The sequence below is a fragment of the Peromyscus eremicus genome, chromosome 2 (assembly GCF_949786415.1).
Source record: "Peromyscus eremicus chromosome 2, PerEre_H2_v1, whole genome shotgun sequence".
Classification (NCBI taxonomy): domain Eukaryota; kingdom Metazoa; phylum Chordata; class Mammalia; order Rodentia; family Cricetidae; genus Peromyscus; species Peromyscus eremicus.
This window is the reverse complement of record NC_081417.1, coordinates 115,808,895-115,831,993: the sequence shown is the minus strand read 5'-3', so window position 1 is coordinate 115,831,993 and position 23,099 is coordinate 115,808,895. Positions and strand designations below refer to the sequence as shown.

General features: G+C 46.2%; 1 protein-coding gene across 1 annotated transcript in view; it reads right to left on the bottom strand.

The window, feature by feature from the left end:
• Positions 1-660: 660 nt before the first annotated feature.
• Ak4 (adenylate kinase 4) overlaps positions 661-23,099 on the bottom strand; it is a 61,657-nt gene continuing 39,218 nt past the window's right edge. The window contains exons 3-5 of the mRNA XM_059254578.1: positions 8,541-8,713; positions 5,401-5,519; positions 661-4,369 (exon numbers count right to left, since the gene is read on the bottom strand). Coding sequence (XP_059110561.1) covers positions 4,255-4,369; positions 5,401-5,519; positions 8,541-8,713 — 407 coding nt within the window. The 3' untranslated portion in view covers positions 661-4,254. The remainder of the gene's footprint in view (positions 4,370-5,400; positions 5,520-8,540; positions 8,714-23,099) is intronic.

Genomic DNA, 23,099 nt, shown 5'->3' with positions numbered 1-23,099 from the left:
GAGGTATCCACGGCATTGCTCACCTCCCTGGAAGGACTTCTGACTCTTCTATCATCAGCTCGGAAGTGGCACAATCTGGCTACCCTCACTTCAGTGACTTCAGCATGGCAAATGTCCATGTATGAGGAAGCCCAAGGAGCAGGGACGTGACCTCCTCCACAAACGAGGGAGCATATAACAATCTACCACATAGGCATCCTATCCAGATGGCCTTCCCTGTTCCTCCTGGGGCCATGAATGAGTTTAGAACTTGCTTCCAGCTGTTTTCAGCTGTGGAAAGGCCCCACAGAGGCGGCGGCCATACCAGGGCTGGGAAAGGCCAGGGCTTGTGCCTCCATTTTCTCAGAGTTCTTCTGAAAGGGCAGTAGGTATTTTACTTTCTTCACGGCCCCAGCCTCCAGCAGACCTTATAAAGGGCTCCGGCTCCAGATTCTGTAAAAACGGAAACTAATGGGCAAAGGGCAGAGCGACCAGGACACGAGGGTCCCCGAGCTAGGCAACAGCAGGGAAACCAACGGGACCGGGAGGGTTGCCTGGACCACCAGGTTGTTTAGGTTACATTCACGGTTTGCCTCATTTGCAAATTAGTGTGAATAATGAAGCCATCACGTGGCATAAACAATGTAAACAGCCACAAAAAACAAATGAATTGATTGCATATTAAGCAGAAAAACATTTATTCCTAACAAATTGAATACAAATCAATCTTCAAGCAAGATAACAAAAAAATCAATTAAAACAATGAATAGTTAGGATAGCATACACAGAACACACTCAGATACTCTGAATTAAGCATATATGCCAAAATCAAGAACACCAATTATCACATTGAAGAGAAGATGACCTGTTGGCTCCTGGGAAACTTAAGCCGCCATTTTTCACAGGCCAGTGAACCAAAGACAGACAGGTGGTACTGGGTTAGAAGACTGCCTTGAACTTTGGAGGGGGTCACAGTGAAATGCCATCAGAGTTGAATATATTCCCCCTAGGAACCTATTCATCTCAGAAACAAAAATAAAATTCAGTAGTACAAACTCTCATAAAACTAGAAAAGAGCCTGGAGCCCTGACATTGCTTGTAGTTCCCACAAAGACCAAGATGTCCGTTTTCTTCCCTGTTCCCCAGGCCCAGGGAGGTGATGATCCTTTCAAGGATTCTAAACAAGAACTTTGTGTTGACTTCCTATAGTTGTCCGTCACTAGTCTCTATCAATGTCACATGTGAACCTTTGCCATCTGGGCAATGGCTCAGCCTCTCCCCTTCACACCCAACTACAGACTGGATGGTCAAACCAAGGGGTGCCCTGAGGCACAGGTGATGGCGTTTATTCTGGCAAGAACTGTGCAGTGTGCCACACCAAAAATTAAGAGTGGCATTTATGGCTAACTTTCACAGTTTAATAGATGCAGGCTTTCTTCATATGGCTTCATGGCTTCCTGACACCTGCAATAGAGGCCCATCCGCCTGGGTCTGAATCCAGCCTGCCTCGGTGCCTTGTATTTAAGAGGACTCTTCCAGCAACTTCCTTTGCTTAAGCAAAGAGGGTAAAAAGTCTCCCGCAGCCACTCCAAATGACGTCTGCCACTCTTCCTGAGCCCACAAGCAGACCTAACCAGGCTCATTCATGGTCCTGGGTTGCTTAAGGCCACACGGACAGCTAACGTCCAATAAAAGGCTGTGGTTTCTGAAGCAGGAAAGCCTGGAACTGAGTCATAGCTGCACTGTTTACTTGTATCAAGAGCCTGGGCAAGACTTCATAACCTGGACTCCTTGTCTGTGTCCACCTCAGGGGATGCCGGGAAGAGTCGCCAAGATGCTTATAGAGGTCCTGAGAGTGCACAGTCCCCTCAGAAGGCCTCCTTCATAGCACCTTTTTGTTAGAAGACTGAAGGAACGAACATGCAGGGTTTTCCAAGCTCTAAGCAAGAGGATTGTGGGAAGCAAACAGAAGAGCCAGGTGGAGTCTGTGATTCAAGTCAGACGGGAGTCTCAGGAGCCACCCCCACTGAAGCCAAGGCATGCGAGGCCCAGGAAGGAGAAGATGCCCCTTTCACTCCACCTTTATCAAGACAGTTTCAGTATTAACGCTCTTTCTACAAAATCGCTTAGAAAAGAACACGCGAGTCGGGTACAGAAAACCAGGTCTTTTTTTTTTTTTTTTTTTAGGTCAATGGACATGAGAATCAGCAGACTTTGGAAAAGATGGGTTTTTGCCCCTTGCTGGTCTCACCAGAAGACAGACACTCCTGACCTCTAGTGTCCCATGGTGGCTACCATAGTACAGTGACCTTGAAATGCAAAGAAAAAAAGAGGGAGCAACAGAGTGTGCAGGCAGGGGTCTGGTTACACCCTATTGCTCTTCCCGATATCTACAAGAGGTGAAGAAAGAAACTGTAAGATAGCCACCCCCCCCCAAGTTACCCAGAATTCCTTTAACTCTCTACTTCCCTTGGCTTGTGGGAATCATCTCAGGGTGATCCTCCTCTAAACTGTACAGTTTCCCATACCTGACCTGCTTCCCCAGGAAGCCTGGGCCTTTATCTGTTTCTCCTGACCCCTACCAAGTGACAACCAAATGCAAGCTTCCAAAGTGTCATAGACCTGGGCCAGGCAGCGCCTGCACTTCAGAAGCTTACCTAGTTAACAATCCGACTTCTCTGTGTGGACAGCATGAGGGATGCTGGCCTGCATTTCCACTAAGGCAGACAAAGAACGTGCACATGGCAGGACAACTGAGAAGGACCACAGGCGTCCGGGCAGTACAGCGAGGAAGACACTCATGAGCACACAGGATATGCGGACGGCAGTGACTGGAATGGGGATTCACAGGACGCCTTCAGAATGTAACGTTTCAATACCACTAAAGTGCTAAGTCCACCCCACACCCCGCCCCCACACAGACTAGGAGATGTCACACTACATCACCAGTAATAAAGGGTGCTCCCTGGGGACAGGCGGGTGCAGGACACCTTTTTAAGGCAGCGGGAAGAAATTTCCTCATTCTTCCAAAAGAAGAGTAAGAATTATATACAAGGTGGCCAACAAGTCTGGAAACCGGGGACGTCTTTTAACAAATGCTTTATTGACATGATGATTGATAAAATATTAGCATCTTCATTTCTGGACTTTACGGCCACCTATAGACTGCATCTTTGGAATCAGAAAAAAACAAAGACTCTGCGTTCCCATAATGGTAAAGCCGTCTTTCTCAGTGCAGGCGCAATGTACATCTAGTGCAAGACGCTCCAAGCCCACAGGCTTGTTCCCTTTACTGACGTCTTACCATCTGCTTGGATCACTCACAGAAGACAAACACTGTCAGCATTAATATTTAGCAGCATGTTCAATATTCATCTTGCCTTGACTAAGGAAGCCTAAACCATCTCATTAGTCCAGTGATTTCCATACGATTACTACATCTACGCAGAAGATACGATCACCCCACATTTCCTTAAGTGAGCATTTCCCTTGTTTTTTTTGAGAATTCCCAAAGACTTTGGGGAATCTTTTTTTAAACAATAAAAGGTACAGAGTAAGGTTCAAGACAGTCAGAGCAGCTGTTTAACCAAGTAAGCTTTCTGCCTGGCTGAGATCCCAGTATGAAGGGACTGAATCCAGTCCCCTGGTTCTCAGTTTGTAGAAAGAGGAAGTTAGAGGGATAAAGGCAGAAACTATCATGTTACTGAATCGCCTGTGGAGGGAGCAAGCAGACGAGAGAAGACAGAGTCAGCAGGAACTAGGGTGTCTAAGATTGGAGGGAGAAACGGTCACTGTGGAGAAGCAGTCACTGAGCACAGTCAGCATCTATTCAATTGTCATCAAGAGGGTATGGCAGAGGACAAGCTGGGACCACAGCCCTTCAAGTTCTCAGGCTGACAGTGCTGTGGTTCAACAGCCTGTGGAAGGTGGCAGGAACCAGAGATACCTCCACCATCGCATGCAAAGAGGCTATGAGGGCAGCACGTGGCTGTCAACCCATCTAGTGCAGGCTCAACACTGGTGGAAACCCAGTCTGTACTCACTCTCCCATGAAGGGCGTGATGCACCTGCAGAGCGATACCTTCTTTTCAAAGGCAGGAGGGTTTCTTCTTCATGAATTCTTTCTACCCACTAGATTTGCCTCATTACTTCATCACTTAAACTAGAAAAGATGCTGCACGCTATCTCGGCTAGCTTCTAATTTGGCCAGGGCACCAGAACTACACGCATGATTGAGTGAACGACCATGTCTTCTTGGTTCTTCCAATGGCAGGCTCAGTATGCTTCTTTGGATTGAATAGGTGCGATCTTGTTTGAGAAAAGCGTGTAAACATAAGGCCATATTTTGTTAGTCTCCGTCCCAGAAAACTGGTGGAGCACTCCGCGGCTCCTGAAAGACAACCCAATAAACATCACTGAGATTGTTTAACATCACAGGACAGGCAAAGATCCAAGGTTCTAACCATCCCCTGGTCTGTTCATAGTTTTACAGCCAGCCCTAGTCTACCTGTATCACTTATTTACATGATAGAATGTCAAAATATCTGAGGCAATTAAATAAGATAATGAGGGTTGGGGGCGAGAGTGGAGCTCAGAGATGGAACACCTGTAGACCATGCATTAAAGCCTCAACGGCCAAAACCCACCCAACCCCACCCCAAGCCCCAAAACAGAAGTCCAGACATAATGCAGACAGAGATACTCTTAAGTCTCCATGTTCTAATAGTTCCTGACTAAACATGCTGGACTGTACCTCCCATATACCACTTGTGGTAATGTACTGTGTCCCCCAATAAAATTTATCTAAGAATCAGGAGAAAGCCAGCCACTCTAAGTAAACATGGAAGTCAGGCAATGATAGCACATGTCTTTAATCCTATCACTTGGGAGGCAGGGTGTGAGTTCAAGGCTCATCTCTGTGAGTTCAAGGCCACACTAGGGAACAGAGCCAAATGTGGTGACACACACACACACATTTAATCCCAGCACTAACTATAGAGGTCTGTCTGGAGGTCTGTACAGACAGGAAGTGACAGAACTGGGCAAGAAGAGGAAGTGATGAAGCTGGGCTGAGAGAGTCAATGAGAGAACAGAATGATATAGGCATGGGTATACATGAAGTAGCTCTCTCTTTGAAGACTGAGGTGTCTCGGTGAGGTGAGGTTAGCTTGTGGCTTTTCCTATTTCCCTGATCTCTCAGGTTTTCACTCCTATATCTAGCTGCAGGTTTTTATTTAATAAGACCACTTAGCAATTCATCTATAACACCACTCTATCACTTCACCCACCGTCTGGGAAGTGTGGGCCTTCAGACATAGTCAGCTGGAAGAAGCATTATCTAGCTCAGCCCAGCGTTCCTCCCATCAGGCCCTACGACTTCCTGGTTGGACCCGACCATGAACACACTAGACACACACTCACTTGTACAGTTCAATGACTGGTTTCGCCGCATCCTTGTATCGTCGTAGCCTGGCAGCAACTGCTTCAGGTTTATCATCTTCCTGTTGGACAAGTGGCTCACCAGTGACGTCATCAACCCCCTAAAACACCAGAGGAGCCAGTTAACATGGCCAATCACCGGGCATTTCCAAGGTCAGAACTTTCTTCTTAAAAACCCACATGATCAAAGTGAACTCCAACCACACATGCAACATGCCTGGGGTTTCGTCATGCTGACCTCATGTCCCGAGAAGGGCACTAAATCTTCCCTAACTATTCACATCCTTATAAACACACCTCGGTGCTATTGATAAATGGCACTTTCAACTCTAAATTCTGGGAATCCTCCCTAAACAACATATCTACACAATGCCATGCCGGTCCCGCTAAACACCCCCCAAACAGCTTTGTTTTCTAAATTCTGGCTTCTTATGGGGGAAAAAACTGGGGAGGTAGCAAGGTGGCTCCCGGGTGAGGGCCCTTGCTGCCAAGCCTGGCCTGATGACCCTGGACCCACAAGGTAAAAGGAAACTCCTGCAAAATGACCTTAGTCCTCCACACTTGTGCCATGGTACCCACACAAGTACACATCCATTTGCACATGGATGCAAACAAATACCTGTAATAAAAGGGCAAAAACGTGGGAAAAAAATTGGTTCCATACTGCCTCTGCCAGCTTTCAAACTGCTATGGAGTAGTCTCTGAAATTCATGACATGTCCTAAGGTATATCAAAATAAGCGTGACTCGAACACCCAGGACGATCAGAGACAAGCACTCTGATCAATTGAAATACACAAAAATTTCAGTGGCTGTGGTTGCACATGCCTTTAATGCCAGCAGAAGCAGGTGGATCTATCTGCGAGTTCAAGACCAACCTGATCTAAGTAGTTAGCTGCAGACCAGCCAGGGCTGCACAAACAAACTTCCTTTTTGCTACTTTGAATCCTCTATGAATCACAGCTACCTACACACAGCACAGCAGGAGCATCAGAATTCTGCTCCCAAGCCCTCAGCTGTTCTCTCTGGGGGAAGCTGCAGAAGTGAGCCTGTCAGAGACAGGCTGAGGAGGAACCACAAGGCTGAGGCCACTCACATGGACCATTAGAAGCTGCCCATGACTTTAAAACACAGTGAAATCCTGCTGCAGCTGGGGGCTTCGGGGATTACATTGATGATGCATGGTAATGCACATCATTATCGCAGGGGGAGTGTCGGCACAGCAGAAGAGGAGAGGCCGTGACTGATCCATGTTTTACTGATGGCCACCATGCTTAGAACTCATTGTAGAGTATCAGCAAACACAGCTGATGCTTCTAGAAGTAGCATAAGGACACCTGGGCAGTACTCTATCCCGGGGAAGACACCAGTGGCTGGTGGAGCTGGCCATTTGCTCCACAGCCGTCTCTGGAAACAGCATACTTTCTCATGAGGGGTTCTTTCAGGGAGAGTTGGGCTTTTGAAAGGAACATGCTAGCAAGTAAAGCTTTCCAGATATTGTAAGAATTGATGAGCACGTCTTAATAAGGCCAGAACAGGGGCCTTTGAGATAGGCTTCTGTTGTCCTGTCTGTGTTTTCAAACTTCTTTCTTCTCTCCCATTTTATTTTCCTATCACCCTATCTTGGGTTACACTTCAGCGGTACACTGTCCACTCAGAAGGCTAGGACCAGTCTGGGCAATGCAATGAAACTGGGTCTATGAAATACATGACGGGATGAGCAAAGCAATTAGCTAGGACAGGGAAATAACAACAAGAAAAGGGGGAGAGGTGGGGGGCTGATGCTTATCACAGGTGAACTGGCATCATTAAGGGCAGTGTTGGCACAACGGCAATATCATCCTAAAGTAACTTTTGACTGCTTCCATCTATATTTGGATACCACGCTACCTATTCCAGTCCAGAAAGGACACCCTGAGTTCATGCATGAGTTCCATCAGCCATTATCAGGGAGTCAGAGGGAAAAAATGAACAGAAAGACAATCACAAGTAGTCTGAACCAGGTGTGGTGTGCACACCCATAATCCTTCAGGCATTTGGAAGACCAAGGCTAGAGAACTTTGAGCCTAGGCTACCGATTGGGCAAAGGGGGTAGTTAATCTGGAAACAGAGGTGCACCTCTGTGGTAGGATACTTGATAAGTGTACACAAGCCTCAGGGGTCCTGATCCAACACTGGAGGGCAAAGAAACCACCATATTCACTTTTTTTTGGTTTTTCGAGACAGGGTTTCTCTGTGTAGCTTTGCGCCTTTCCTGGAACTCACTCGGTAGCCCAGGCTGGCCTCAAAGTCACAGAGATCTGCCTGGCTCTGCCTCCCGAGTGCTGGGATTAAAGGCGTGCGCCACTACCGCCCGGCCCATATTCATTCTTTTTACCAATTCTGTGACCTAATATCATGCGGATATTGTCCAGTTTATCTAAACAGTCCTATTGGGGAACATTCCTTTTTTTTTTTTTTTTAATTTTTATTTTGCAATACAATTCAGTTCTACATATCAGCCACGGATTCCCTTGTTCAGTCTGCGGGGAACATTCCTTTTTATTTGCTTTTTGGCCACTATAAGCACTGAAACATGCACAGCTTTTTCACTTGCTCAGGCTATCCTCACAAATGTACATTGCCATATGGTTCTAAGGATCGCCTCAGTACTCTGAGTTCGAGGCCAGCCTAGTCTACATAGTGAGATCCAGGACAGCCAGAACTATATAAAAGAGGCCCTGTCTCAATCAATCAATCAATCAATTAATTCATGACCATCAATAGCTGGGTGTGGTAGCACACACCTTTAACCCCAGCACTCAGGAGGCAGAGGCAGGCAAGTCTATAGAATGAGTTCCAGGACAGCCATGACTGTTACACAGAGAAGCTCTATCTCAAAAAACAAAAATAAAATAAATAAAGAGCCATCAAAAATTAAATGAAATTCATGAAACAAAAAGGAGAACGCCCCTTTCCCCCGGTCTCTAGCAGGGCTCCGTCTTATTAAGCCTTAGTCCCAGATCTCCCCTCTGACTACTACTGAATTTCAACTCTTTCTATGCTTCTTGGCCATGTAAATTTTTTTTTTTTTCTTTCTCAACAGTATACTCACGTCCCTGCCCAGCACTCGGTGTGGCTTACCTGCACCTGAGGCGGGTTGAAGTCCAGGTTATAGACTCTCCCGCTAGAAGGGTGGACCCATCGTCGGCTCAGACGATCCTTAAGTGTCTCAAAAGGAATATTCAAACTGACCACAAGGTCCACATCGCAGATTCTGTCCAAGGCTTCTGCCTGTACTAATGTCCTCGGGAACCCTAGAGGCCAAAACAAACAAACAAAAATCAACTGCAAGATACTGTCCATTGAGCATGGGGAATAAGAAAGTCTACATAATCCAAAAGGAGAAAACGAAGAGTCTGTAACTACCTCTGAATGCTCTTTTATGGCTCAGCTTACATGCTTAATCTAGGACTCACATGACTGAAAGCAGACTGCACTAGCCTAGCCTGGGCTAAGTTCCGCCTTAACCACCACCATGTGCTGTTGGGAAAGCTGTACTTTCTTCATTTCCTCTTCTGCAGGAGAGAGTGCAGGCTCCTCTCTGGGGCCTTTTAGCTTACAGTCTGTTATTTACTCTCAGGTTACCACAAGTAACTGCAGGCATAGCCTTGAAATCCTGAACCAATAGATGCCTTTACCCAGATATTCACCTGCATGGTATGTATCCCGTAACCTAACAATTCCATATGGCACACTTGAAATGTGCCAGGAAAATGACAGCAAACACTCGTGATTCCAGTATTTGGGAGGATACACCAAGAGCACTGTGAGTTCCAGGCCAGCTTGGGAAATAAGTGAGACCCTGTCTCAATAAGAAAAAAAATTCTTTTTGACCTAAGCCTGACTGAATATGGTGGAACACACACCTCTAACCCCAACACTGGGGTAGAGAGAGGTGAGCTTGAGGCTAGCATGGTCTACAGAGCAAGTTCTGTCAGGGCTATATAGGGAGACTATCTTTAGTTAAGCCTGATTCAAAAGTAACTAGTCCTTTGAAAACGACTTGGTTGCTACAAAAATATCAGATCAGTCTACTTTTCTAAATGTGGAAAAGTAACAAAATATAAATCTGGGCTCATGGGCACTGCTGGTTTTGTTGTTCTCATAATAAGGTATGAGGAGACTTATGGACAGGGAGGTCTAGCCAGCCTGCCTTTTAGTTCCTGTCCAAGCATTACATAAACAACAGCGGTTAGAAGTGGCAGGTCTTGAACAGCCTCATCAAGAAGGTGTGGTGTCCTAGAACAAAGGCCCTGGCAATAGTCGGAACCTCCCAGGTATCTGGGCTACTGTCAAAGGTACCGGAGAACAGGCTGCTGCTTTGATGAGACATAAAGGCAAGGCTTTGAAAAGTGCCATGTAAGCCGGGCGGTGGTGGCGCACACCTTTAATCCTAGATCTCGGGAGGCAGAGGCAGGCGGATCTCTGTGAGTTCGAGGCCAGCTTGGACTACAGAGGGAGATCCAGGACAGGCACCAAAACTACATGGAGAAACCCTGTCTTGAAAAACCAAAAGAAAAGTGCCATTTAACTACTTTCAAGATTTTCAAATCCCATGCTTAGCCTCGGCTTTATGCTCGGCTTTAGGGTTCAGGCCTAGACAAGAATGTAGATTAGGGTCTTAAGCCCTGGATTCCGAGGGTGATATGTGGTGTATCCTTCAAACTGGTCTGTATCACTATCTCAAGCTGGTCTGAGCACATGTAGATGTAATTCTAACATCCTAGGCTGCCAAGAACACAGCGAGGCAAAAGTATGGTGAACCTGGCTCTTTCACCACTGGTGGCACATGTGTGAAATGAACGTGCTGACATTGTGAATGAAGGCCTGTCAATCAAGAACATCTACGATGAGCTATTCATAAAGACAGGAGGAGGGAGATTGAAGAAATGTACGTGTTTTGCTTCTCTAATCTATATAGTTAGCATTTGATATCTATTGATCCACACTCCCTTCTAGAGATTTATTTACCCTTGGAACCGAATGAGACTCAAGTTCTTGGAACAATGACGGAATTGTTAGGACATTGGCTTGTGAAAAGTACCCCTATATAAATTCCAAGTTAAGGGGTTGGGGATTTAGCTCAGTGGTAGAGTGCTTGCCTAGTAAGCACAAGGCCCTGGGTTCGGTCCTCAGCTCCAGGAAATAAAAATTTAAAAAAAAAATGAAATAAAATAAATAAATTCCAAGTTAAAATAAGATCCATAAAAATATTTGAAGAGGAAAATCCATTACCAGCCAGGTGGTAGTGGCGCATGCCTTTAATCCCAGCACTTGGAAGGCAGAGGCAAGCGGATCTGAGTTCCAGGACTGTTACACAGAGAAACCCTATCTTGAAATCCTGCGCCCAACCCGAGGGAGAGGAAGAGAAGGAAAACTCATATTTAAGATGGAGGGAAGGAGGAAGGGGAAAGTGGACAGAAAGACAGACACAATATTCTGACTAAACAGCCTACTACTCACAACGGTAATCCCAGAGAGACTGCCAACCCAGTGTGGTACTTACCCCACTAAACTGGGTTGCTGACAGAGCATATGAGACCTGTGTGGGGCTTATTTCTGAAGTGCCCAGAACGCAGAGATGCCACCTGGGCAGGGGTGCTGAAAGTGGATGGGATGCACGTGGACATTTGGTCAACAGGTGGCAGCATTTACAATTTTTCCATGAGTAGAAAATTACAACTGGGCAGGGAGGTTGACCCTGTAGTCCACATTTGGGAGGTGCTGAGGCAGGAGGCATGCTGTGATTTCCAGGCCAGTTGGCTAGAGAATAAGGCCCAAACTTGGAGATAATAAATATCAGGGGAAGGGAGAGAGAATTATTTGCTAGCTGCCTTGTGTCTGTTTAAGTATCTCAGTGAAGTAGAATGAAGAACCAGGTGCTCGCTCGCCTCTCTCCCTCCAGTATGGCTTCCCGGCTTACAGGAATTTGTCTACCTTACTCTTCCACACCTATCACCACTTACCCCTTCTTAAGCCAACCTAGAAACCATGCTCGTGCCCAGTCGAAGCAGCCACTCTAGGTGGAAAGCTGAAAGTACCACACTGCACCACTAACCACAGCACCACCAGCTCTCTAGGATCCTTGGGGATTTGTGCACACCGGTGAAGAGTGCTAAATGCCTTCTGGCCCCTGGGCTTGGGCACCTGGCCCTCCCCCCAACCATGCCACCGGCTGGAGGAGGGCAGTGGAGGGCAATGGAGCAGGGTGCATCTGCTTTTCTAACTTGGAATACATCCACAGGGAGGTGCAAAGCCAGGGTCTACTGCCACATTCTCAGGAAAAACAGGACCTCTGCCTGGTGGTAAGAACTGGACATCTGACTCAGGTAGCTAGCACCTTGTGACAAGTCCCTCCCCACCTATCAAGTCTATGGTCACCTCTGACCGCCCCAACTGTAGGCTGCTCCTAGGCATGAGCCACAGGGACCAGCTGTGGCTAGAGGCATTCTCCCAGGCCTACCTAGTGAGGGAGTACGAACTGTTCACACCAGCCCAGACAGAATCCTTAGGAACCACAGTGAATCCTGTTTTGCAGAGGCCCTCTCCTCTGCCCCTTATGTGACTTTTCCATGTTTACCAGCACGTGTTTCTAACCTCTGGAGTCCTTCTCATTCCATCCTTATTAACAGACGGTGCGAACAGTACGTGGTGGCCTGGCGAGTCAGCAAAAGAGCTGTGGGCTCTCGGGTCCCTACTGTGCCAATGGCTCTAGAGCGCCTCTGTCCTGGCTCACTGCAAGTGTCCTGGGATACATGGAGATGCTCTAGAATAGCTGTTCTTATCCTGCGTGTCAGATATTTACACTATGATTCATAACAGTAGCAAAATTACAGTTATGAAGTAGCAACGAAATAACTTGAGGGCTGGGGGGTGGTCACCACAACATGAAGAACTGTATTAAAGGATCAGAGCTTTAGGAAGGTTGAGAACTGCTACTCTAGAACCTGAAGCACCGAGAGGTACAATAAGGGGCCCTCCACATCTCTTATATCCCAGTGCAACTTAGCAAAGAACTAAGAGACAAATGCTTGGGGGGGGGGGGTTCAAATTCAAAAACTGTGAGCTAGACGGGACAGTACAAACCTGTATCCCAGCACATGAGTTCCAGGACAGCCAGGGCTATACAGAAAAACCCTGTGTGTGTTGGGGGGGGGGTAATTAAATAAAAGAAGAAATAAGTAGCTTTAAAAAAAAGGGGGGGTCAGGAACCATGGAATGCTGCTTACTGGCTTGCTCCCAGGCCCACATTCATATGTCTTTCTTTTACTTTCTAGGACCACCTGCTCAAGAACAGGACTGTCCACAGCAATCAACCACCAAGAAATACCCCCCCACACATTCCCATAGGTCAGTCTGAGGGAGACAATTACTTAACTGAGATCCCCTCTTCTCAGATACGTCTATATTTATATGTCACATTAACAAACTAACCAGCACACCAAGCAGGAGGACCAGAGCTGTATGTCATGAGGCCAGCCTGGTTATGAGACAGTGTTTCAAAAAGTCTTCAAAGGGACCTTTGTCAAGTAAAGGCCAATTCTCGTTAGGCAAGAATTTTTGGAGAATGTCTGCCTTGAGATCTCCTGAAATCCTCCAGGAAGGGTTTTTACAATATAACCAAGTCCTTGGTCTTTACTTATATCTATATGCATGAGTGGTTTGCCAGGATGTATGTATGTGCATCACATACATGCTGGTACCTGCAGAGGCCATAAGAGGTCTTGGATACCCTGTAGTTAGAGATGGTTGTGAGCCATCATGTGGGTACTGGATACTGAATCTAAGTGCTCTGCTCTTAACCACTGAGCCATCTATCTACCCAGCTCCAAATCCTTGTTCTTAAACGAGTTATTCTAATACGATGCCTCTTTCCCCCTAAGGAAGCAAGAGCTACATCTGCAAACCTCTGTATAAAGGCTCCTCTGTTTAAGAACCCTCTGTTCTCTGTGCACAGACAAGTTGGGGAAAAACTGGTCCCACTGTGTCTCAAGACAAAGGGACAAATGATTTTACCACAGGCCCATTCATTTCTGCACTCAGGAAAAAAGCCAGCCAAGCATCCCACGAGGGCTCAGCCACTGGCTGCAGGTGAGGTCTTCTTCTGAAACGGACATAATGTTCAGAAAGGGGCCTTTGCCTTCTGGAGTAACCCAGACACACACAGTGTCTGCCTACACTGCGGGGCAGGGAGCTGAGAAACCAAATATGCAAATGAACGTGAGGCCACGTGATTCTGGCAAAGAACGAACCGGACATGGTGACAGCCCTATATTCCTAGCACTCAGGAGGTGGAAGCAAGAAGATGAGCCATTTAAAGTCATTCTTGGCTACATTAGAGAATCCAAAGCCAGCCTGGACTCCATGAGAGTGTCTCAAAAACTCTGAGGGGAAGAAAAAAAAACAGTACAAATAATATTGATATTAATTAATGACAATAACACATGCCTACAATTTAACCATATATATGTCCACAACCCCTTAAGAGTTCCATGCTTGTGGGCCAAGTGTGGTTGTGCATGCTGGTGCACACCTTTCATAACAACATTTGGGGAGGCAGAGGCAGGCAGATCTCTTGGTTTACAAAGCAAGTTCCAGGATAATCAGGGCTGTTACAGAGAAACCCTGTCTCGAACAAACAAACAAATCATTTCCATGCTTGTAACCAATACTTATAAAACCTATACCAAAAACGGGACTCTTTTATGAATGAGGAAAAATCATTCAAAAAGCAGCTTGGCTACCTGGTGGTGGTGCATACACCTGTAATCCCAGCAGATGCAGAAGCAGGTGGACCTCTGTGAATTCGAGGTCAGCCTGGTCTACACAGTGAGTTCCAAGACAGCCAGGGCTAAACAGAGAAACTTTGTCTCTAAAAACCAAAAGAAAGAGAAGAAAAAAAAAATTCATGGTACACACAGACCTGCATCAGCTACTTGGAAGGCTGGCTAAGGCAGGGCAGTGGAGGGCAGCCTGAGCAATGTGACAAGTCTTGCGGGGAAGAGCACGTGAGTGGTAGTGAACTTCCCCAGCATCTCTTGAATTGACCATGATGGAATGTGTCTGTTATCCCAGCACTCAAGGGGTAGATGAGGATCAGGAGTCAAGGCCAGCCTCTACTGTTATAGGAAACTGGGAACCATCCTAGGATACAGAAGAGTCCATCTCAAAAAAGGGGACAGGGGATAAAGAGAAAAATCCAAGTCAGGTATGACCACAATGTCTCTTCATGTCCCCACTGAATGTAACTCAACAATTATTGCTATTTAGAAAACCATTAGCTAGCTGGTCTCACTAAAACGAGTCTCTCGCCCCTAGTGAAGCTCTGTGCTTTCCCTCAACACACTATTTAAATGGTAATAAAGTTATTTCTTTTGAGAATATGAAGATATTTAATGACCTTGTTAGAAAGCAGAATCTTGGGGACCAAAGAGATAGTTTCACAGTTAAGAGCACTTGATGTTCTTCCAGGAGACCAGAGTTAAGTTCCTAGTACCCATATTAGATGGCCTCCTCAGGCACATGCTCAGACATGGCATACACTTAAACATACACACACAGAAATTTGAAAGATAAATTAATTTTGTTTTGTTTTGTTTTTTGAGACAGGGTTTCTCTGTGTAGTTTTGGTGCCTGTCCTAGATCTCGCTCTGTAGACCAGGTTGGCCTTGAACTCAGAGATTCACCGGGCTCTGCCTCCCAAGTGCTGGGATTAAAGACGTGCAACACCACCAGCCCGGCAATAAATTAAATTTTTAAAAAGAAGGACTTGGCAGCCGGGCGGTAGTGGCGCACGCCTTTAATCTCAGCACTCGGGAGGCAGAGCCAGGCAGATCTTCGTGAGTTCGAGGCCAGCCTGGTCTACAGAGTGAGATCCAGGAAAGGCGCAAAGCTACACAGGGAAACCCTCCCCCCCCCCCCCCCCCCGCCAAAAAAAAAAGGGACTTGGCAAAAAATTATCTGATCAAGCCAGGTAGCTCTGAGTTCAATACAGAGTGAGTATCATCAGGACAGCCAGGGCTGCAGAGAAACCCTGTCTCAAACCCGCTGCCCACCCCCCCCAAATTATCTGATCAATTTTAATACACAAACTAAAAGATGTACCCATCTGGGTGATAGCATCATGGCTACTTGGTTACAAAAATCATCAACCAAACCCAACAAAGTCTGATCATGGTGATTGGCATGACAAAGGTTCCTTAAAGGTTCATGAATTTGAACAGTTGGTCCCCCAACTGGCAGTTTTTGGGGGAGTTTATTGAACTTTTCAGGAGGTGCAGTGAAGTATGTTTCTAGGAAGGGATAGGCTTTGAGATTCATAGCCTTCTCCTTCTTCCCTCTCCTTATGTGCAGGTGATATGTGAACAGTCAAGCTCCTGCTTCCGCCACCATGCCATGCCTTCCTCTCACCATGATGGGTTCGATCGATTTGGGACCGTAAGTTGCAATAAACCCTTTCTTCCTTAAGTGGTCATCAATCATGACATTTTATCACAACAACAGAAAACTAATAGCACTGATCCTTCAGGAAAGAAAATCAAGCCCACAGGAAAGTCTACATGTGAAGAGAGAAAAGATTGACACTGCAACAGGGTTAAAAAAAGAGTGTGCCCACAAAACAAAAACAAAAAAAGTGAGCCAAACTTGGAGCTGAGAACCAAACCCAGGGCCTTGTGCTTGCTAGGCAAGCGCTCTACCACTGAGCTAAATCCCCAACCCTGATATTTTTTATATATGGTCTCACTATGTAGCCCTGGATGGCCTGGAACTTGCTAGGTATGACCTCAAACTCAGAGAGCGCCTCCTGCCTCTGCACCCTGAGTGTGTGCCTCCATGCTGGCTTAGCCGTAGTCAGTTAAGCACCACTGCTCAAATTCTTCACCATAGATACAGAAAAACTTACCAAATATGTATGCACTGTATTGGGGCCTCCAGAAATGTGACACTGAGACTATTCTAAACACAAGCCCATGACTTTCCGTAATGCCAGTTCCATTTATCTCCTGAACATGGATGTCACCTCATCTAACAGGTTGGCAGCATGTCCATCTTCCACCCCTGCTGTGTCAGAGTGCTTAAGTATGCTTCTATGCACTGTGTGTGTGCACAGGTGGTCTTGTATGCATACACTCCAGTGCTCACACACATGCTACAGCACATCTGCAGCGGTCAGAGGGCAACTTTTCAGAATCAGCTCTCTATCCACTGTGGCTTCCAGGAATGGCACTGAGGTCATCAGGCTTTGAGTGGCAAGCACTTTCACCAATGGAGCCATATCACCAGCCATAGTCCCTCCTCAACACATGCTTTCCTCCCTCCCTCCCTCGCTGTCACCAGTTCAGTGCAGAATCAGCTACCCCTGTATCCCACATACTTTAGAAATCTCCAGAGCTGGCTTCTCAATATGTGGAAGCGCTCATACTCTCTCAAAGTGGGGCTGTTCTCCATTCTACCCGACAGCAACTCCTCAGTAACCTTCTAAACAGGTCTATCACACATCCAGAATCACACACTATCACAAGGGTAACCCGGAAAACTGCTCCAGGCATTCACTAAGAGATGTGATGAAACGGAGTGTATTGTTCCTTCTCAGTAGACATCTGCTACCCGGTGGGAAATGACACTCTTCAGAGGTCGGCCTCAATAAGGGAAATACAGAGGAGATGAGGTCAAAGCCAGTTTAATGTGCTAAAACCAACTCTGCAAAGAAAGGGCAGAGCCCTCAGCCCCAGGACCGCTGGTCCACTGTCTTCACATGCACTTCCTTCCAAGGCGCGAGTGGGTGGGCAGGCATGCTGGGATGTCTCAGGTCTGAGATCACTCGACAGGAAGACAAGCAGGCAAGGCAAGACTGTGCATTCAAAACAGTCTGACTTCTGAGCAGAAGAGTGAATACATTAAAAATAGAATTCCCTTCAGAAAGAACCGGTGAGTTCGTACTGTTGTTCACAATGAAACGCAGCCTGTTTAATATAATTCCAGCTTCTTAAAATGCGTCTCGACATATACGTAACTGATTGCGGGGTTGAAAAACATCTGGCAACAGAAAGTTTCTGAATGGAAAAGCACGTGTGTAAGGAAGCAAGCTATGGGGGTGACTTCACCGCTGCCTTGCACTCTTTGCATGCCCAGGCCACTATGCTCAAGGCCAACACCTGAAATGTCCCAGGTGTCAGGTGTGGGGCTATTGGCATCGGAATTAAGTCACGCTCGGCTATCTAGATAATGAGTTTAAGGTCAGCCTAAGCTGCGAGAGACCTTGTATCAAAAACGGGAAGGGGAAAGATGGTTACTTTCGTGCACCCGAGAGTGGTGTCCGGTGTGCTACCACAGCCAGCACACTGCAGTGCTTTCACCATAAGAAACGTGATGATGCTGTTCACGGTGTGAACCGTTAATCCTACAGACTTGTGAGGCAGAGGCAGGAGGTTCTCCATGAGTTAGAGACCAGCCAGCCCGGTGTAAAGAGTTCCAGGTCAGCCAAGGCTACACAGACCCTGCCCCCAAAATAAACAAAACAAATGTATGATTATTACTAGCCAATGTTTGGTCTGTATGCCTATTTCAGAATTGCATATTACATTTATTTATTGGGGGTGGGGGTGGGGTAAGCAAGAAAGAGTATGCCTGTAATGGTCAAAGGACAACTTAGGGGGTTAGTTCTGTTCCTCCACCCTTAGGTCCAAGGGGTCGAACCTTGGTTGGTATCAAGCACCTTAACTTGATGAGCTTTGCATACCTATTTTATAAACTTACATGCCAAAGGCAATATAAAATCTCAAGCAAAAAGATGTCAGTGAAAACACGTTTAAGAAAACCCAGAGTTATCTTTATCTTGAATTAAAAGCCTTAAAAATTATTTTCCAAATTGCAACAGCGCTTCCCATGAAAACTAATGCTATGATTTGGATGAGTTGTGCACCTTCCCCAAAGGTCCATGTCCGGAGACTTAGTAACCAGTGAGACAATGTGTGAGATTAGAGGTACAGATGAACGGGAAGACACGGGGGAGGGGAGAGGTATGTGTACCTTCCTTGGAAGTGATCACCATGGTTCTTGAGGACTCCATGAGTTGATTACCATGAGACTTGTACAACATCAAGGAGCGTGGCACCCTACCAACTCTGGCTTCCTGAATTACATCATGCCCTTACTGAGATGCAATTGATTATGACAGGATGCAGTTGAAGGAGGCCCTCACTATGCTGTTTGATCTTGTGGTTTGAATAAGAAATGTTCCCCGCACCTCAGGCATTGAAATACTTAGTCCCAGTTGGTGTTGCTGTTTGGGGAGATCAGACAGACAGACAGACAGACAGACAGACACACACACACACACACACACACACACACACACACACACACCTCACCTTGCCACACTTCCATTTTGTTATCTTGCTTTGTGTCTGCTGCTGAAGGTATGATCCCTCTGCTTCTTCCTGCTCCAGTTGCCTGCTTCTTCCTTGCCATTATGGACTCACTCTGGAGCCCTAGCAAAAATTAACTCTTTCTTCCATAAACTGCTTTTGGTCATGGTATCTCATCACAGCAACAGAAGAGTAGCTAACACACCCACACACACAGCTTCAAACTAAATAAAACTTTTTGTTCGCCCATGACTCATCTTAACCATTGTCATAACAAAGCAAGCTGACCAATGCACCAAATAAAAATCTTTTGAAAGCCAACCATGGTAGCTCCCATCTGTAATCCCTGCATTTGGGAGGCTACACAGAGGATTATCAGGAGTTTGAAGTCATCTGAGCTACACAGTGAGACTCTACTTCAAAAACAAAAACCGATGTTTCTTTTCCAAGCGCCATGAAGGTAGACAACACCAAACATTTTAACAAGGATGGAGCTGGCCAGGAGGAACACACACCATCCCCCACCCGACTTAGTGTTCCCTTGGCTTGTATCCACTGCACTGATTTCCACCCACAGTTAGCAGAACGCTTCTCCAAAGCCATATGGACCAAGACGATGACTCATCTGTCATCCAGAATTCCTTCTTCTAAGACAGGCCTGTACACATCCAATCACCTTCAGCACACTCAGCAAGCACACCCTCTGCTAAGCACAAGCATGTGCCCTGCAACATAAGGGGTCTGAAGTAGAGCACAGAACATGGGGCCCAGGCAGCCCTGACACCCGCACAGTGCCAAATGGACACATTCCAGAGCTTTGAAGAAAAATCAAAACCGAAAATGACCAGATGGGTTTTCAGGAGATGAAAACTGAAGCAGTTGGGAGACTGACTCACTTCACTAAAACAGGCTGGTGGTGATGGAAGAGGACTAGCTAGTCTCAGAGAACAGCTAAGACAAAAGCAAGCAGGAAAAGAGACGTAAGAGTCCACAGATGACTGACTCTGCCACAAGGCTAAATCTTTAAAGCCTTTTTTCTGTTATTTTTTTTTTATACTTCACAGGTTTCTGACCTCCTTGAGATCCACCTGCCTCTGCCTCCCAGTGCTGGGATTAAAGGCGTGCACTGCCAGCAGCTTAAAACTATTTTTGAACTTCATACTTCATGTAATAACCTACAAAAAAACCCAGGCCCTGTACCCTAGCCATGCCAAATACATAAACCCTCATGGCATTTTCTCAAATTTTCTAAGCATTTTTACATCCAGTCATTTATTTCATCCTTAAACTCTTTCCTAATCCATTGTCCACAATGAATCAAATGCACAGAACAGCATGGTGACCTGCCCAAGGTTACAGACACACTGTCTGGGAGGAGAAGAGTTAAGATTCAAGAGGAGCCGGGAGGCGGTGGCGCACGCCTTTAACCCCAGCACTAAGGAGGCAGAGCCAGGCGGATCTCTGTGAGTTCGAGGCCAGCCTGGTCTCCAAAGCGAGTTCCAGGAAAGGCGCAAAAATACACAAAAAAAACCTTGTCTCGGGGAAAAAAAAAAAAAAAGATTCAAGAGGAGCAGCCTGGCCCCAATACCCATTAGCCACCTCTTGAGGGGAACTTAATAGAGATAATGACTCCTAAAAGTACACAAATTTTATTCCACAAGGCATGAGCCCTTATGATTAAAGAACTTTAAAGGAATTACTGACAGGTATCAGCAAATCTAGAGCTCATCCCAAATACACACAAGAGAAAGTATTTGGGAAATGAGTACAATAGTGTACACCACAGTAGTGCCACTGCTGGAGGTGAAGTGTCACTCAGCTGTAAACCCTGCACGGACTTGCCAGGCGAACTATGCCAACCAACTGATACAATAGTGGTAGCCCTGCTTTGGGGGATAATAACCAACTGCTTTCTGATTGGATCTGAGGTTCAACCCACAGAAAGAAATTCACCTCAGGTACTGTAAACTTGTTCACAAGCCTAGTGGGAAAGCAACTGCTGCTGTTTCGCTAAGTGGACATGATGGGTCCTGTCTGTCAAACTGACTTCTTCTAAGTACTTATGTTTATGACCACAGGTTAGTGCCGCCATCAGGACTGGTCAGAGAAGCTTCTGTTTGCCATGGGCGGCAGTTAAAGCTGTTAACTGTTCACAGTGCTAAAAATAAGTGACTATTTAGAATTCATCCCTAAACAGGGCATCTGTGTTACCAACCTCTCCACACCCATGACCACATCCACCGAGGCTTAGAAGACACCACAGAACTGCAGTGTGTGCTGGCTACTTTTATGTCAACTTGACACAAAGCCAGTATCTGATAGGAAGGAACCTCAACTGAGAAACTGTCTCCATTCGGACTGTAGGCAGGCCTGTAGGTCATTTTCTTAATTAGTGATTGATGTGGCCCAGCCCACTGTGGGTGGGGCCACTCCTGGCCGGGGACGATGGTCCTGGGTGCTACAAGAAAACAGGCTGAACATGCAAGTAAATCCACTAGCTCCTGCCTCCAGGTTCCTACCCTAACTTCCTTCTTCTATGATGAACTGTGATGTGAAAATGTAAGCAAATCACTCTTGGTTGTGGTGTTTAATCACAGCAACGGGAACACTAATTAAAACAGGGTGAGAGCCAGAAGAAAGAGGTGTGGAATGCCGTCTTCTAGGCATGACATGGCCTCTGCGCTTTTGAACTCTCTCAGCAGTTGTTATTACTCACACAAGACCTGCCTAAAACTGGGCCCACTGGCATTCTGTCCTGGAAAGGTTCACAAGGGTCTGCCACTCCCTGCAGACTCACAGGCAATTTAGTGGGGCTGCTCCAGGAGAAAGACATTTTCTTCAGTGGCGCAGCGGCTGGGAAGTCGCCCGGTCTCCTGTAAATAAGCCCTCACCCACGCTCCTTAGTTAAACTCACGGGGCACACATTAAAGAAAGTACAAATGAAACAGAAAAATAGAATGGGGACTAGTTGGGGAAAGGGGAGCTCAGCTGGAGTGAGACAACAGATGAAGAGCAAATATGATCAAAACATGTATTTATGTACGAAATTTCATGATGAAACTCATGTAAGTAATATATAGCAATAAAGATATTTTATTTATTTATTTTTTTTTGGTTTTTCGAGACAAGGTTTCTCTGTGTAGCTTTGCGCCTTTCCTGGAACTCACTTGGTAGCCCAGGCTGGCCTCGAACTCACAGAGATCCGCCTGGCTCTGCCTCCCGAGTGCTGGGATTAAAGGCGTGCGCCACCACCGCCCGGCGCAATAAAGATATTTTAAGTACTAATATTAAGATGCTTTTCTTGGTTATTTGATCACAGTGACGTACAATTTGAGTAACAGACACAAAAATCAAAAGGATTTTCTTTGCCTTTTTCTTCAAAGCTCAGCAAATGCCAGGCTGAGTCATGCCCCACTTGCTCTGTATCCACCCTCCCACTCAAATCCGTATTTTCTAAACCACATTTTTCTACCTGGGGAACATCCATCTTCAACTACATTTTATGTGTGTGAATGTTTGCCTGCATATCTGCATGTGTGCCGTGTACATGCCTGGTGCCCCAGGAGGACAGAAGTTCCTGGATCCCCCAGAATTGGAGCTACCATGTGTGTGTGCTGGTAAGCAAACCCAGGTTCCCTGTAAGAGCAGCAAATGCTCTTTAACCACTGAGCAGACCCCCACTTACCTCCAAAAAATTAATCTAACCCTTTCTTTCATCAGGAAAACAATGTTCTCCCCTGTGTCCTCGGAGAACCATAAAACTTAGGTTTTCTCCTACAGTATTTTTTTTTAAAACATTTCTTTACACAGCTTACTCCTTTCCTGAGACAGCTATTAGCACCTTAAAAAAAAAGTGCCTTAAACTATTTACCAAAAAGGAGGTCAAATAAATATCCTTGAAGACACATCCCAGGGCAGAAATTCAGAATGGAATGTAGTTGGTTATTTTACTCTTTGCTCGTTGGGGGCCCCCAATGACACCCAGCTCCCAGATAATACCTGGAGAGTTACTACTTATGAATCCTTGGCCCTAAGCTTGGCTTGTTTCTAGCCAGCTTTTCTTAACTTACATGAGCCTGTCTATCTTTTGCCTCTGGGCTTTTACCTTTCTCCAATCTCTATACCTTTCTTTCTTCTTCCTCCATAGCTAGCTGTGTGGGCTGGCCCCTGGTGTCCTCGCTCCTCCCCTCCCTCTCTCATTCTTCGCCTATTTATTCTCTCTGCCTGGCAGCTCCGCCTATTGATGGCCGTTCAGCTCTTTATGAGGCCAATC